The 16,621-nt window shown below is 38.0% G+C and overlaps 1 protein-coding gene across 2 annotated transcripts in view; it reads right to left on the reverse strand.

Moving 5' to 3' along the window:
- The window catches only part of nrp2a (neuropilin 2a), a 69,671-nt gene extending 57,872 nt beyond the window's left edge, over positions 1 to 11,799 (reverse strand). The window contains exons 1-2 of one of the 2 annotated variants that reach the window (XM_056258672.1): positions 11,097 to 11,797; positions 2,613 to 2,790 (exon numbers count right to left, since the gene is read on the reverse strand). In XM_056258672.1, coding sequence (XP_056114647.1) covers positions 2,613 to 2,790; positions 11,097 to 11,169 — 251 coding nt within the window. In that variant the 5' untranslated portion in view covers positions 11,170 to 11,797. Of the gene's footprint in view, positions 1 to 2,612; positions 2,791 to 11,096 lie in introns of both variants that reach the window. The other variant, XM_056258673.1, reaches the window with a different exon arrangement.
- Between the last annotated feature and the right edge of the window lie 4,822 nt (positions 11,800 to 16,621).

The raw sequence follows: 16,621 nt of genomic DNA on the forward strand, positions 1-16,621 counted from the left end.
AGTGACAAGCAGTAGTAGACCTAATACAATTTTTAAACATTGTTTCTGATAGTGTATGGTGCACACTGTGCACACAAAAAGGCAAGAGCTTTCCCAAAACATCAAACTTTAATCTGATGGGCTGGTTTTACTCAATATCCAGGGTGGGCAGGTTTATATCAGTTTGTCAGGAAATGAGACTTCCAAGGAACTACTTGCTTGATTTGGGATGTTATTGGCATATATAAAAAGATATATAAATAAATAGTTTTGTTTCAGACACTTGCAAGTAACCAAGATATGCCTAAGGACATTTGCACATTATCTTTACACCAGACTACTAAGATCGGAAGCATCCGCACTGAAGGTTGGTATACAGCTGTACTGTTGGTTGTCATATAATCAACAGTCTCTGTTACTCATGTTGCCTCCAATCAGTAACTCTGAAATGGCTAAATGAGGTAACAACTGCAGGGGTGTCCAATCCTGCTATTGTATGACCATCTTCCAGCAGAGTGTGGCTCCAACCCCAATTAAACCATCTGAACCAACTAATCAAGGCCTTCAATATCATTAGAAACCTCCTGGCAGGTGTGTTGGAGCTAAACTTTGCAGGAAAGTGGCAATCCAAGAGCAGGACTGAACACTCCTGTTTTACTGTAGACCATGCAAGAGAATATCAATACTAACGCATTCACAGAATTTTGGGCAACCAACCACCTTTACATTTCTTGGCACTTTTACCTGTTCCTGTCCCTCTCTGAAACCTCTGTATACTCTTTCTCATTTAGGAAGCCTAATCTGAACAACAAATACAGGGTGGAGCTGTCCAACCTGATGAAGCCACCCAAGCAGGAAAAGAGATTGGACATTTGTACACACCAAAAGCAAAATGTTTATTTGGGGAGTGAAGAGGGCATTAGCCTGAGCTGTATCAGCAGAATATATCAACCACTGAGGTGTGTATTTTTGGTGTCTGTCCTTTTCTCTCTATCTATTCCCCCTTCTCCCAATGTCTCTTCCTTGACTGTTTGGATACATCTCCAAATGTACCACAAAGCATAAAGCAGTGAATATCTTGCTTGCTTACATACACATAAATGAGGACTTGGCACATCGCCCAATTTAAAATGGTGCCTGTATCTTCACAGCTGGTTGTTTTTTAGGGGAATCCTACAGATGTAACTGAGATACGCCCTCCCCCACTGCTGCTATACAAATTGGCGGCCCATGGGGAAGCCACAGTGGGTTTAAACCACTCATAAAGGAAAGTGCTTAAAAACAACATTCATTTCACACCAGCAGGGACAATGCAGCCCTGAAGAAGACAAATTGTAATTTCAGACAATAAATTCACAGAGAGTAATTTAGACTAATGTATCCAAAGTGCAAGACCATTTGTCACTAGTCTTTTAGAGAGACTTAATGGAATAGTTCACCCAAAAATGAAATGGAATAGTTCACCCTGTTTTCTCAGTCTCATGTTGATTCAAAACTGAGGGTAAGAATATCCCTTTAAATTTCCCAGAAGAAAGAAAGTCAAACAGGTTGGGAACAGCATGAGGGTGAGTAAATGATAACAGGATTTTCATTTTCAGGTGAACTATCCCTTTAACGATGTACACCTTGTCCAGATTTGTCATGACTTTGGGGAATAGATTGCCACATTGCGATCTACTCAACTTTGTTTCGTTGCTAGCTCTCACTATTCTTATTGCAAGTGTGATAGGCCATTTACAGTTCTACACCCCATTAAAATTTTTAATTTGTTGATGAACAGAATATATCTTGGCATCTGTACAACAGTAAAACTTAAGAAATGTATTAAACAAATAGCTTGTAGGATAAGGGTGTCTAATCCTGCTCTTGTAGGGCCACTGTCCTGTTGAGTTTAGCTCCAACCTGCCCCAACACATTCTCCTAAATGTTTCTAGCAACCCTGAACACCTTGATTAACTGGTTTGGATGTGCTTAATTAGAACTGGACCTAAACACTGCAGGATAATGGCCCTCCAGAACCAGGATTGACCCCTGTTTTAGGATACCTAAGGGTAAAAGAAACGGTTTGACATTGGTAGAACTGATTTACTGGTCATAATGTGAGTCAGACTCTGAGAAGTGAGAGCCTGTGGATGAACATAATTAATTTTACAGCTGAGGGGAAACAGTTCCACAAAAAGCCTTCTAGACGACCCCCTTTCCCAGTGACAGCTGCACTGCATCCCTGCATAAGCCCTTTAGGCTCACTCTGAACCCTATTATATCTCTCTTAGCGGCATTCCTCTTTTCACTAAGTTCCACCTTGCACTTCTGCTCTTCAAGTCGCCCTTTTCTCTTAAAGTCTTCATACCACATATCTCTGTTTTCCACATTCTCCCTTCCCCCTGACTCACATCTTTCTCTCTCATCCAATAAATTAAGTATATTCCACATCTACGTCTTTCACACCCTCTTTTCCCTTATCTTCCACTTTCACCTCATCAACAATTCAGCACACAGGACAGGGTTTGCAAATGCTCCATCGGAGGTAAATTAATTGCACACACATCCTTATCGTTCGTCATTCTGTAGGACTACTTCTTAATTTCCCCTTTTTTCAATCTAATTTCCTTTATCCCACACATTGTTCTCACCTGCAATCCAGTCGTTCCAGCTCAAAGTGGGGGTTGAAGTTGAGCACGATGCGCTGTGAGGATTCGGGTGCGCTGATCACCCACTGGCAGCTCTGATGGGGCGGGTATTCCAGAGGGTATCCTGGAGAAGTGATGTAACCGGCATCGCTGGCATCCAGGTGGCCTCCACATGTCTCAACTAAGACAAATGGGAAAGAGACAAACAGAAAGAAAGTGAGGTGAGGTAGTGTTTCAGATAAGTTAGTTATTAGCCACATATACTTAACGCTTGTTTGGCCAAGCAGAGCGGCGTGAACGCAAGGCAAATTAAATACATAAATCACAAGTGCTACCAAATCCCTCTGTGAGCACTGCATGGCTAAGAGGAATACTTAAGTTGTCAAAACACACAAGAGACAAACACACTGCTATATGACGTTAAACTTAAACATATTTCCTTCATTAATATAAGTTCCTATGCAACTAACTAATGCATGTTGGATGATGTCACCAAGGTCTCTTGGAAACAGGCTACATCACATTATAGAAGTAAAACTGTTCGGGAATGCTGACTTAAAGCTAAAATAATATCTCCCTAATGGTATTGCTGTGCGGATACTGTATACCTACAATAAATAAAGTTTTAATTTGACAATTCATAACATTTACCTTATTCCAATTACCTTATTTTCTGTCAACCTTTCTACACAATGCTAATAGAAGCATTCAAGACATTTATGATGCTCTCTACAAAATATTATAGTCTAGCCAACTCTAAGACAGGAAGTGACATGCAGGGCTCTTCTCTGGAGGTTCAGGGGTCATCCCCAAAGCTGCAATAGGATCCAGCATAACAAAGCCTTCTTCTATCACCCCACCCAATGTCCTTTCCCTGCTCTCTTCACCGAACACTCCTTCCACATGCTAGCGTTCATTCTAACATGCGCAACAGTCCTTTTTTATGCCGCCCTCACACATAGCAGATATCATTCTGGTCATTATTATTCTAAATGGAGCTAAGATTAGGAGACAGAAATACTTTCTGGTCTTTCACCATGACAACCGTGCGGTGAGGGGTTTTTAAGCACATACCAGCCAAAGGACAACTGAGGAAGTAGACAGGTCATTCCTACTAAGCAGCACATTTTCACGTAACCTTCATTGAATATTTGACAATTTGTAAAAATGCAAATCAAATAAATTTGTTTGCTTTTACATCCCAATTATATTCATTTTAAATTAGTTCACACTTTAAGATTGAACTGATGATGCCTTACTTGTCATGTCTCTGTGTGATATTCTCCTCTAAAATTAAAAACTAGGAACATACTAATTAAACATTGTTAGCAATATTCATAGCTATTTGTTAACTAAACTTTTCTTTGAAATATTGTTTAAAATTGGTGATCAATTCATAGGTTATTAATGTGTCTCCTCGTGCACTTCACTTTATATCCTGTTAGTCTTCAGTAAAAACTCTTTAACCTACAAAAGCCAGTTCCTGAATGACATCATCCTCCAGGAAGTGACATCATTATTGTAGAGAATACAGCAGCTTAAAAACATGCCTAAATCATTCCAAATTACAGGAATCAGTTTGATAATATCAACATTTTAAAAACAGATGGTATACACACGCACCGCACGCACTATATATGTATATGTAAGCTGAGCTTGAACTGAGCATATTTTATTTTTCATATAATAGAAGCATATTCATTACAGAGTTAAAAAGGTACTGCATAAAGTGAATGACTAGAGACATCATAAAGACATTGAGAACTTGGTTGCACATGATTATTACCGTCAACCACAAGCCTGAAGATTATATTTTCTGTCTGATAAAAAAACGATATGTACACCTCCACAAAAGGTGAGTGGAACTCACTAACACACTTATGTTTAGAAGGATACATCGCAGCACTCATCGGAAAGGGAAAGTGGGAATAGTGCAGGTTCAGAGAGGAAGAGGGTGGTTTGATTGACAGTTCTGGGTCTGATGTTGGCTTCTGCAAATATAGATAAACACGGCTGTCTAGCAAGCGTTAGGAAAACTCCTCCTTCTCTCTGACTGAACAAACTTCATGACTACATCCTTACCCCACAACTGGTAAAAGCTAGTGCATAACAGAATCTATACCAAATCTATACAGAATCTAGAATTTCTAACATTGCTCGAGTCTCTGATATTAAAGCAACAAAGGAATAGAGATGAAGCCAGAAAGAATCAAAATTCAAATGAGACTCAGTAAAAATTAGACACAAAGAGACTCATAACCCCCAAATGCACAACTCCAGAACCCTCAATATCCACGAATTTTCAGAAAACTTGTGAAATTGCCCTTCAAAAGCGAGCTGCAGGGCATCCTAGAACCACGTTAAAGATCTTCAGCGCTATGCATTGGTGTGGTGGAAAATCTTGAGACAAGGAGTTGACTATCGCCTGAAGCCAAGACTCCCATACGTGCTGATGTGCCAGTCATAAGAGTCTGAATAAAAGCTATAAGGATGGTTGGGGCTTCTTTCAAGTGTTGACATTTCCACTGCTATTATGTCTCTTTAAAAGGTGCACTTAAAAATGAGGTGGCATTTAAGGCAACAACCGAATCCTTCTAACCCTTTCAACTATATCATCTGAAGAGGAAAAGCCAAGCGCACACATAGATACTCATGAAAAAAAATCACAATTGTATACAATTAGACTCTATCTATCTATCTATCTATCTATCTATCTATCTATCTATCTATAGCATACAAAAAATTAAGCTGATTTTGAAAACCATTACAGTAATGGTTGAAATCATTGAAATCAGCAAAGCCAGTTTATAAAAGAAATGTAAAGGAAATGTTAATATGATGATAAATACTTTACCATTTAAATCAAATTATTAGATTAATGAGTATTGGGGGTTTGTTGTTATAGTGATCATGAAAATAATGTCACAATGGGAGAAAAATGGTTCTAACAATAGGCTTCATTTTCTTTTTTCCTTTTTTTTTTTTTATAAAGATAACTTGACAGTTCCCTTCCAGCCCTCCTCCTATGAATTCCTCACCTCATCTCGGTATTATTACCCAATATATTACAGGAACACAAAAGGACAGAAAGATAGCAATCTTTCTAGCATTTTCATTCAGTCTGCATGTATTCTCTGGCTGTGTCTACCGCTCCATTGTGTGTTTTCAGGGAAGAGGGTCTTGAGGATTAATCCATGAGGGGGGATTTTGCGTGCTCTGCACTTTTTTAGACAGATCTGTCCTTTCATGTAGGGAGACAGAAGGGGAGAGGGGCTACAGACAGCCTCGAGAAGAGATTTCAGACCTGTTTTTTTGGAATGAACAAATAATAAAAATAAGGCTTTGTGTCATTTTAAATGGTTTGTTCATCCCAAAATAAAATCCATAAACATGATATGATTTGTACACCATCTTTTTTTGTGAGGAACACACTGAAAAAAAGTCATTAACAGTAAACTGTGACAGGATCCCTGGCTTAGTGAGTCTTTGTAAACATTTCAGACCTGAAGTAACCGATTCATTCAAAAGATCTGACATCTGACTGAATGATTTGTTCATAATGCACATCGCCACTTCTCTCACAAAGTTCAAACTTAATCAATCTCTGAGAGGTGTAGCCATGTCCGATTTGTGAACAAAACCTTCTTTTGAGTCATATCTTTCCAATTAATCCAGTTTACAACACCAGTCTGAATATTTTTCTCACAGATCGGACTGATTCAGTTCTCAGGTTCAATTCACTGACTCGGTGATCCAGTGGCAGTAGTTATGGATCACTAGAGGGAAGGATTAATTGTAAATAATGACTCATTTTCAGTCTGAAAGACCAACATATTTTGAACGACAAAGATTATAATAATTGATCAATTTTTCATTTTTTTAGTCTAACCCTTAAATAAAACGAGGTTCTAGTTGATGCATTTAAAAGACTAAAAGAGTCAAAATGCAGAAAAACCAAAGGACCTAAATGAACAGCTCCCTATATGCCAATCGCTGTGTGTGTGTGTGTGTGTGTGTGTGTGTGTGTGTGTGTGTGTGTGTGTGTGTGTGTGTGTGTGTGTGTGTGTGTGTGTGTGTGTGTGTGTGTGTGTGTGTGTGCCCAGATGTTTTTTTGTTCATCTCTGCTGGTATTAATTTCTATTAATGGAATCATCGCTGTGCTGAGCTGTCACCGCTGCGATAAGTTGCATCCATGTAGAGAGGGCATGATATATCTCCATCTTGCTCTCCCGCTCTTTCTCTCTCCGTTTCTCTCTCCATCCTTCCATTCGCACCTTAATTAAAAAGTGCTGTCACCCGCGGTGAGGAAATCAGCACCGATCCATTCATCCTTACCAAAGCTCTCTCTTTCTCTTGCTCACTCGCACTCTTTCTCGTTCTCTTTTTCACAAGTTTCATTGCTACCAAAAGAGTCCATGCGAATGAAATTTCATTCTATTCTTCACACACAGCTTTCAAACGGCTTCACATGACATGAAATATAACAGACTAAAGTATTATTGGCCTCTTTCATTGTACCTTTATGGTCTAATTTTTTCATATTGTAAAAACATGAGGGTGAGTAAATGATAACAGAATTGTCATTTTTGAGAGAATCCCTTTAAAGAACATTCCCTTTTTCATTTTCATTGCTGAAACTTCCTGACTTCACTTTTTCTATGTTCTTTAGAAGAGCTACAGAACTTTATAAACAGCACTGTAAACCACAAGACCAACAATTAGCCCAGAAATAAATAGTCTAAAATACATCAATATTTAATAAATAATAACATGTAATAAAAGTAATCATAATAAGCAACCAATACAGTTTTTTTAGACCAACTTTAGGCTGTTTCTAAGAAACAAAGAACAACAATTGCTAAATTATCATGGAATTCCAATGATGTGCGGTCACATGTGTATATGCATCAGCTATTTTACAAAGACTCTGAAGGCAGTGCGTCGTCCAATCAGATTGTACAGATTTTATAATACACTCCAGTCACCAATTCCCGGTGCACATCTGATCATGCATCGTGAATTTTACAGTTACTGTTCACCAGAACTTCTGCGGTGTCCTAATTTACAAACATCAATGTGTCACGTTATCTGTCTTCCCTCTTACACCCACAAGCACGCTCCACTAAAAGCTCAAAATGACACTAACTAGGAGGGGCCCTTTCAATTATTTATGCTATATTTTTAATTCCTCCTCAATTCAAGCAATCCAGGGAATACTCAGCACCCACTGCCTCTGCAGGGATTGATCCGGTCGTGGTTTCCTGGCCTCAAATGCAAATTTTTGACCTTCTTTTCCGAGCTGAGACTGCTAGCTTCTGCATAGATTAGTACCTCTTCTATTCATGAACACCAGAAAAATAGGATGAAACGGCATACACAACCACTTTGGGTGTCGCAGATGAAAAGACGACGTGTGTACGTGTGAGTAGATACGTGTGTGCGTCTTTCAGTCTATTTGCAGGAACGCTGGGGAGAACTAAGTGCTTTGTTTGTTCACATGAAGTATTTATATGTGTCTTTTCATCCTTTAATCAGGTGTGTCAAGCTAAACAGTGGACATAAAAAAGCTGTCTTAGAGGTAAAGGAAAGCTGCTAGGGTGAATATCACTATCACTAATGCTAAGAATCGATTTAAATAAACCCTTAATCCTAAACATTTTACTTTGGTTAAAACTGCACTGTTTGCGCTACATACACAGGCGATACCTCAAACTGTGCAACTTGGAGAAGCATGCCATTACTTTTCTAAGACATAAGACTTGGGATGTTTGCCTGGAGTGTGATCAAATTGGCAAAAACATCCCATAGAAGTACCAGAACATCATGACTTGGAGGTTGGCTCTTTTTCTTAAGTAACTACCAAAAATATCCAAGCAAAAACATATAGCAAACACCCTAGCATCATGGCAGCAAGTTATGCATGAAAAAACATCACTCAAAAGAGTAAAAATGCTCTCTCCCACTATCCTCCCTCTAAAAACATCAGCTAAACCCCTAAAACTTGCAATACACTGCAAAATGCATCAATGTAATCCTCCTGAACCTTTTTCTTTTTAAACAGGACTTTTCAAGAAAAGTCTAGGGTAAACATCGGGTAAACTCCCTGGAAGAACTCCTAGTAAAGGTTCCAGATTTGAGGGCAGTGTTTGACAAGTTGTAAATAAGAGGTGTGATTGGGAGGTACAAATGAGAGGCAAGTGAATATAGTGCTTTTGATCATAAAAGAAAACGAGCCATTGCTAAGACACTGTTAACATATGGACTGTCTGATATCATTCTATGTGGGTCAACGTGTCATTTTTTGGCCAGGACAGAAACTGCGAAGGGCCCCTAAAGGCATGGTCCTCAAACAAGAGATTTTGTGTCTTTGTTGTCCATAATTCAGCGTATTGTGTTGAGCTTGTTGCAGTCGGTGCTGCTCTGGGAGGGGGCGTTTCAGATACCGCTGCATGTGTGCAGTTTCAGGCATTAGTCCAAATGGGTTTTTTAACCCCTGACCTTGAAATATTGCCATTGTATGCACAAGATATAAGCTCACAAATCAAAACAGTTTACATGAATTACTCCCCAAATAAATATGAACATAATTATCAAATTGTAATTACAGATTTTTCAAGTGATTGCAGAAAATAAACAATAATGTAAAACGCCATCTCATATTCATCTGCTCTTCACACTAGCTACTGCAAATTATGAGCTCCATTTCTAAAGCGTCAGCCACTTTAAAGTGGTTATTCCTTTGTAGAAATAGCATTTGCAATGCCATAAGCCAGCAGCTTTTGGGTGAAAGTTTGTATTATTAAGAGCAATAATGCAACATTGGTGGAGAGTCCAAGTCAAGCCACAATGTCATCTATATTCTCATATCATCCAAGACTCTATAGGGTTCATTCATCTGCAGCTGCAACTTTCCTTCATTTGAAGACCTTTCACTTATTAAGCTGCTTCATCATTTCTTTAACCTGTTGGCCTAAAACTGCAGGTGTAAATACAGCATATTCTTTGAGATGACTAGGACAGATGACAGTTTAATAGGTCGTTGAACATGGTAGTGCCCACTGCCCACTTACACAAAACATCGTTAAGATGTATATTGTCACAGTAATAAGGTTTTGAGTCAAAAGACCAATTAGCCAACTCAAATGCTTAATTTCTCTTTTAGTAGCAGTTGACGTTAAAATTAAAAATGCATTGTTGACATCTCCCGAGAAAACTTGGACGGCATTGTGTTGTTGCAGACTTATCACTTCTGCTTATTTAACAGCTTCTAATGAACCATTGTTTTGCTATTCCGGGAGAAATGGGCGAAACACATCGTAATGAACAAATGCGCGATAGGCTACATGTTTTGTACATGCGTGCTGCCGTCCGCTCGCGCCTTGACTCTGTTTTCCAGTAAAAGCCTCTATGAAGACCAACGATGACCGTTTCAAAACGTCCTCAACGACTGTTCACTATTCAACGGTGAGGAACCAAGTATACAAAGACCTTTTTAATTAAAAAATTAAAGTAAAAAATCTGCTGATGTTCTTCACGCGCAAACCTAAATAATCTTTTTTTAGGACGGATAAACCATCAACAATAGCTACACTAACAAAACTATATGGCACTGCCTTTCAAAACACTAGCTATATTGTGAAGTAGGCCTACTTCGAATACCGCAAATATCATGGAACATGAAAATCGTAATTAACTTATTCAGTTTCATACAACCGGTATATCTTAGCCTCCTATAGCTACCATATAAAGAAGCGCAAAAACTTACACATAACAGTTGAATACCCAAAATCACTTACACTAAACTCGTAACGCGACGTAGTGATATTTTCTGCCAAGGTTGCAGTGAACATGGCTAGATTTCACTTTGTGATTTCTGCTTTTTCCTGTTAAAAATGTATTTCAATCGTTCTTTATTGCAATATGCTAGACCCATTTGCTAGGCTATATGGTTCTTTATTGAATAGCCTACATTACGGGTATAGAGCTGCATTATGATTTATTTGAGAAACTAAAAAAAGTTATCATGTGACATCCGGCTCTAAAAGCCTTTATTTTAAGTTTTTTAGTCAAACTTTTTATAATTATAAATTAACTAATTACCGCCCAGTTTGGTCTGGAAGTCTAAGTTGTCCAGCTTCCTAAGTCCGTCTCGGTTTCATCTTAATGAATATTGTGGAAAAATAGGTAGGCTAATGTCTCAGCAAAACGTTTATTTTAAGGAATCATTAAACGTGCGAGGGAACGCAGGTCATGGCTCAAATAATCTGTACCATTCATTTTCCCTTTGTTAGATATAAAGCTGTTCTTTTTCTTCACTAAATAAAACCAGAAGCACTCCTTTCCTCGGCATGGTTTGCCCGGACAGCAGACGTTCGCTTCGCCAGGAGAGAAATCTGTTTGCCATTTGCGGATAGCCTCACTGGATGGGAATTTAGACACACAGATACCGTTATGAAAGTTAAAGAAAAAAGAAAAAGACAAACTTACTTTCTTTTGCGCTGACTTTCAGAACGAAGCAAAAGATAAATGCAATCCCTTGGTGAGATATCCAGAAATCCATCTTTCCAAAAATGTGCTGCCTTGAAGAAGTGACCTGTGTTCAACTAGTGATCTTCTTCAAGGAACAAATGTCTATAATTCAGACTAAGAAAAGAAAACAAAATAAGCCGTTTTGTCTTTATAATGCTCAGAATGTCCTTTTCAGAGGCAGTTCTGTTGAGCCCATTGCGCACAGCAAATGCAAACTGTGCATGACATGATCTATGTCATGTATTGATAAAAAGTCATGCCTTGTCATAAAACAGCCTGTTTTAAAATAAATCAGAGGTCTTCAGCTGTATTCCGTTATAAAGCAGTCGCGGATTTGCGTGCGTTATTGCGCTCCATTGCCTTATTGGTCTCCGATGGGTTGATAGAGGTTTCCGCAGGGATTTGTCCCTTAATCGTCTGCTTAAAACACGCTGCCCTCCGGACACAGCTTGAGTGTTCTGATATCTTCTTGCTCTCGTAAGTCATTCGATCACACTCAGGAGGCACCAAGTTTTGTCCAAACTGGCAGACTGGAGAGGGATTGGTGTTGCGCAGAAGCGTGTTGAAGCGCACTGGTGTGCTCGCGCAGAGCTGTGGCAGTAGCGCGTGTGGATGTATGTGCTCGAGAGCGCGAGTGAGTGAGTCAGTATGTGTGTAATAGCATTTCTGAGCGGCGCAGCTATCGCATTACACTGAGCTTTCTTGGCCCGCCTCCCCTCTGTCACTGATTAGAGAACATCTCTCTCTCTCTCTCTCTCTCTCTCTCTCTCTCTCTCTCTCTCTCTCTCTCTCTCTCTCTCTCTCTCTCTCTCTCTCTCTCTCTCTCTCTCTCTCTCTCTCTCTCTCTCTCTCTCTCTCTCTCTCTCTCTCTCTCTCTCTCTCTCTCTCTCTCTCTCTCTCTAAAAGTTAGGTTCATTTCAGCGAATCAGTTCGTTTCAATGAACGGATCCATAGAATTGGTCATTGTACAAGTAGTTACCACAGGTCCCGCGCGCCATTTTACGCGTGACCAATTATTATTATTAGCATAGTAGCTAAATAAATACAGAAGGTTCCAGTGATTCAATTTTTTATTTATTTTTTATTTTTTTATATTCGTTTTTGAATTATGGTAACGCTTTAGATTACAGCCTGGAAAGTACTGCGTAATTAAAGCGATTTTACAGCGTAACCTTCGGTAATTATAGTGTACCTATAACGTACTTACAATATAAGTATAAGAGAACAATATTTTAAGTTTGGGGAATAAAGGGGTAACAACCAGGAGAATTTATTTTAATTATTTATACTGTAAGTATTATAGAACTAAGGGGAACTTATTCTACTATTATGATACAACAATCTTACATTTGGGAGCAATTTAGCAAGAACATACACTGCGTACCTTTTTGAAATAATGGTGAACCAGTACATACTGTATGGGCTTTTAAAAAATCACAGGGTACATATCTATGCATTTATAAAGTAATCTTTTTAACAAAAGTGCACTGAAAACAAAAACTATTGCAACTTTTGCTTAAATATTGGGGAAATATACTCTTGTTTCATGTAGTGGTGCTTGTTACCCTCTTGTTCCATGTAGTTACAGGGTAAGTGTGACATTGCGGGCTGTAAATTAAAGTGGTTCTTGTTACCCTCTTGTGCATGTAGTTACAGGGTAAGTACAATAAAAATGCATACACACAATCTTATATCACTGACTCGGAAACCTTTATTTATTATACAAGCACCCCTTACCCTGTAACCACATAAAACCAGATATATTTCCCATATTTAAAAAAAATTGCAATAGTCTTAGCTTTTCTTGCCTTGAAACATGTTAGCCCAAACATAAACATCTGCACTATCAAAAAAAAAAAAAAAAATAGATATGCATAGATATGTATATAATTTTTAAAAAGCCTATACAGTATGTATTGGTACACAATTGTTACAAAAAGGTACGCAGTGTATGTTCTTGCTAAATTGCTCCCAAATGTAAGATTGTTGTATAATAGTAGAATTAGCACCCCTTAGTTCTATAATACTTACAGTGTAAATATTTTTTTAATTCTCCTGGTTGTTACCCCTTTATTCCCCAAACTTTACATATTGTTCCCTTATACTTACATGTAAGTACTTTATAGGGACACTATAATTACAGAAAGTTACACTGTAAATTCCTCTTAATTACACACTTTCCGGGCTGTAATCTAAATCATTACCTGAATGATCTCTCTTTAATCTTGTTCGGCATTATGGAGCGCTGCTCAGATCGAGGCAGCAGTGCATGAACATTTCTAACCAGCATGAACATTTCTAACCAGCATGCACTGCTTCATGCACTGCATGCTGGTTAGAAATGTTGTCTGACTTGAGACAGCGCAGAGAGCAGACGGCTGACTCAGCCATCGCAGTTTCTCCAGAGTTCTGATAATAACACAGCTGTTCCCTGATTGGACGGATTCACCGCATGACAACTATCACTTGTGTTTCGTGTTTATTCTGCACCTTCAGTTCCTCTAATGCTCACAAATCCGTCTTTTTATAACAGTAAAAGCTATTTTCATGTAGTCACAATGTTATATTCATCAAAATAAAACTGATTAAAACCATAGACCCCACTTATGGTATTTAAATAATATAGGCTTATGTTGAACTTTATTCTAAAATAATGTATTCGCTGTATTAAGCAGTACATAAAGTATTGAATGAAAATGTCTCTGAAACATCTGTTAAACACCTGTTCTCTTGAGTTCTGAGTGCTGAGAGTCGGATTCATTTGAACAATTCGGTTCATTTCAATGAACGAGTCCATAGAAACGGCCGTCGCTCAAAGTTACCACAGAGGTCGAAGCGTGAAATTTTACATGTATTAATATTTCTATTATTATTGTTGTAACTAAATAAATGTGAATGATTCAAGCGATTTATTAAAATATTTGTTGATCTTTTAGTGAATCATCCTTCTTTCTCTCGCGTAAGCACTGATAGCCTACTCGGATTCATTTGAGCGAATCGCTTAATTTCAATGAATTCTTTAAAAAATCATTTGTTTATTTATTTTATTTTATTTTTTGGTTGGGCACAAAACTGGTGCATTTTTGCCTACATGTTTTTATTTGAAATGAAATCCTATTTTTATCACTACTTCGAATACAAGTACAAGTAGGCTACTGTAAAGTATAAAGCACAACAGTACATTATTCAGTTTATTGTCTTTACAAACATATTTGCTGAATGCAGCAATTTAACAATGAGAAGTATTACATAGCCTTGTGATAACTTTTTATCAGTTTTTGAACACAATTTGAAGACAAATTGTTAATGTTCTCTCTAAGAGTCATGTGACGTACAGATACTTAACTGTTTCAAAAGCAATGATTCATTTGTGAATCAGACATCAGCACTCTCTCTCTCTCTCCCCCCCTCTCGCTCTCTCATACACACACACTTGTGTACCTCATCAGTTTCCAGTAACTCAGACGCACACTCGCACACTCACACAAAGCTACAGTGCATGTTATTTTTGGATTTTGACTGGCCTTCCTCTCTAGCAATACACAGCCTGAAATGCAATTAACTTTCGAGATATCATATGACATGATGAAACTATGATAAATGGTACAAATTCAAGTTCACCTTTCTAGGAAGGTGACATGCACGCGACACAAATGCAAAGTTCACAATCTTGCCCATGCACGTGCATAGTAATGGTCATCGTGATATGAGACAATGTGGGCAATGGACAATTAGGCTACATGAGGCAATGTGTGGCAATGTTTATTTCATGTTCTGCCATTGCCCAGAAGTCATTGCCTGATTTGACCTGCAGGGGGACAGACCTGACCACACGGGTCGTCAAGGGCAGAGCAGGAGCAAAGCCAGATCTGTCGACCTTCACAGCAGTTGGACTAGATTAATGTCTAGTGCATAGCCATTCCTTCCTGATGAACTAACATTTCACGGTTTCTTATTTCAAAAAATCTCATCCTTTTAGACTGTTAAAGGATACATTGAGGATTTCATTTTTCTTATACCTCACTCATGCACAATGCTCATGTTCAGAAGAGAATAGTACTCTTATTATTTGTGCAGTATGCAGTCAAACCAAAAATTATTCAGACACCAGATATCATTTTTGATTTTTTTTACTAGTGGGTGCAGGACACTATATAGTTCATTCATGTAAGTGAGGTGAGCAAAATAAAGTAAACTGTGACATATTATACCCAAAAATACAAGTAAAATGTATACAAATTTGGGACCAAAAATGATTTAGACACTTTGACCTGACCATGTGTTTTTTCCTTTAATTGCTACTGCGACCTTTTTACACCACAGACTGAACAAAATTAAGCATTGCTTGGTAATTGGTTGACCGTAAATTGGTATTACACTCTAAAAAATGCTGGGTTGTTTCAACCCAAATTTGGGTCAAATAGGGACAAACTCAAATGTTGGGTTAAAAATGTAATTAAAAAATGTACAGTTGAAAGTGAAAGTTGAAGTTGGGTTAAAATTTTAAATTACATTTTTAACCCAACATTTGGGTTTGTCCATATTTGACCCAAATTTGGGTTAAAACAACCCAGCATTGTTTGGAGTGTATCAACTGAGTGATTTGATAACTATGAGTTCTTGACATATTGTATTACCATTTTCTAAACTATAGCGAATAAACTGTGATAATGTGAGAAATGTTGATGGTGTCTGAATAAATTTTGTTTTGACTGTATATACAGCATGCAAATTTTGTGTTGCATAAAATACTTAAATCACCATTTGTCCAAAACACAACAGAACATAATTCCTAGAATCCAATGTGCTCAACATTCCCTTTCCGATTGAACCAAAAGTTATAACTCCCCAATATCTCTTTTTTCACTCATAGTTGAGACAAAAGTTTAAGACTTATACATGCAAGACTATTTAATTTCCAAAATGATAACTAAATGCCACTCACATTAAATCTTAGCATAAAATCTTAAACTTGCCGTAAATCATAGAATAATTTACTGTTTAACTTTTTATGTAAAAATGTATACAGTGAAGTATAATGTTCCATACTTTAAAGCCTCAACATGAATGTTTTTTTGTTGTTGTGCCAAACACACAATTTAAGGATTAAAGGTGTGTTTCTCAGTCCGTTGGCACAGACTAAATGACAAACGTGAGCTAAGGCCGAAATGTCATATGTTTCTGGACCGGCGGCCACAGAACACAACCCACCCCACCCAAACCAAGCTCTACAATCAAGCTCTAACTACAGACAGAGGTTTTATAATGACACAGCAGAGCTATGCCATGCCGAAAATACTTCACTGAGAACTGCTTTTGGGGAGGCATTCACACCAGGAATTTACAGTAGTCAAGTGGAAGGACAGATTTTCATGCAACACAGCAGAGTGTTTAACATTCAGCTTTAGTACTTCAATGGGCCGATTTATTGGACTAATTTTACATAGTTTTATGCATGTATGCAACTTTAAGTTAACTTTAAG

Source organism: Rhinichthys klamathensis, unplaced genomic scaffold (genome assembly GCF_029890125.1).
Source record: "Rhinichthys klamathensis goyatoka isolate OS25496 unplaced genomic scaffold, OSU_Roscu_1.1 h1tg000157l_1, whole genome shotgun sequence".
Classification (NCBI taxonomy): domain Eukaryota; kingdom Metazoa; phylum Chordata; class Actinopteri; order Cypriniformes; family Leuciscidae; genus Rhinichthys; species Rhinichthys klamathensis.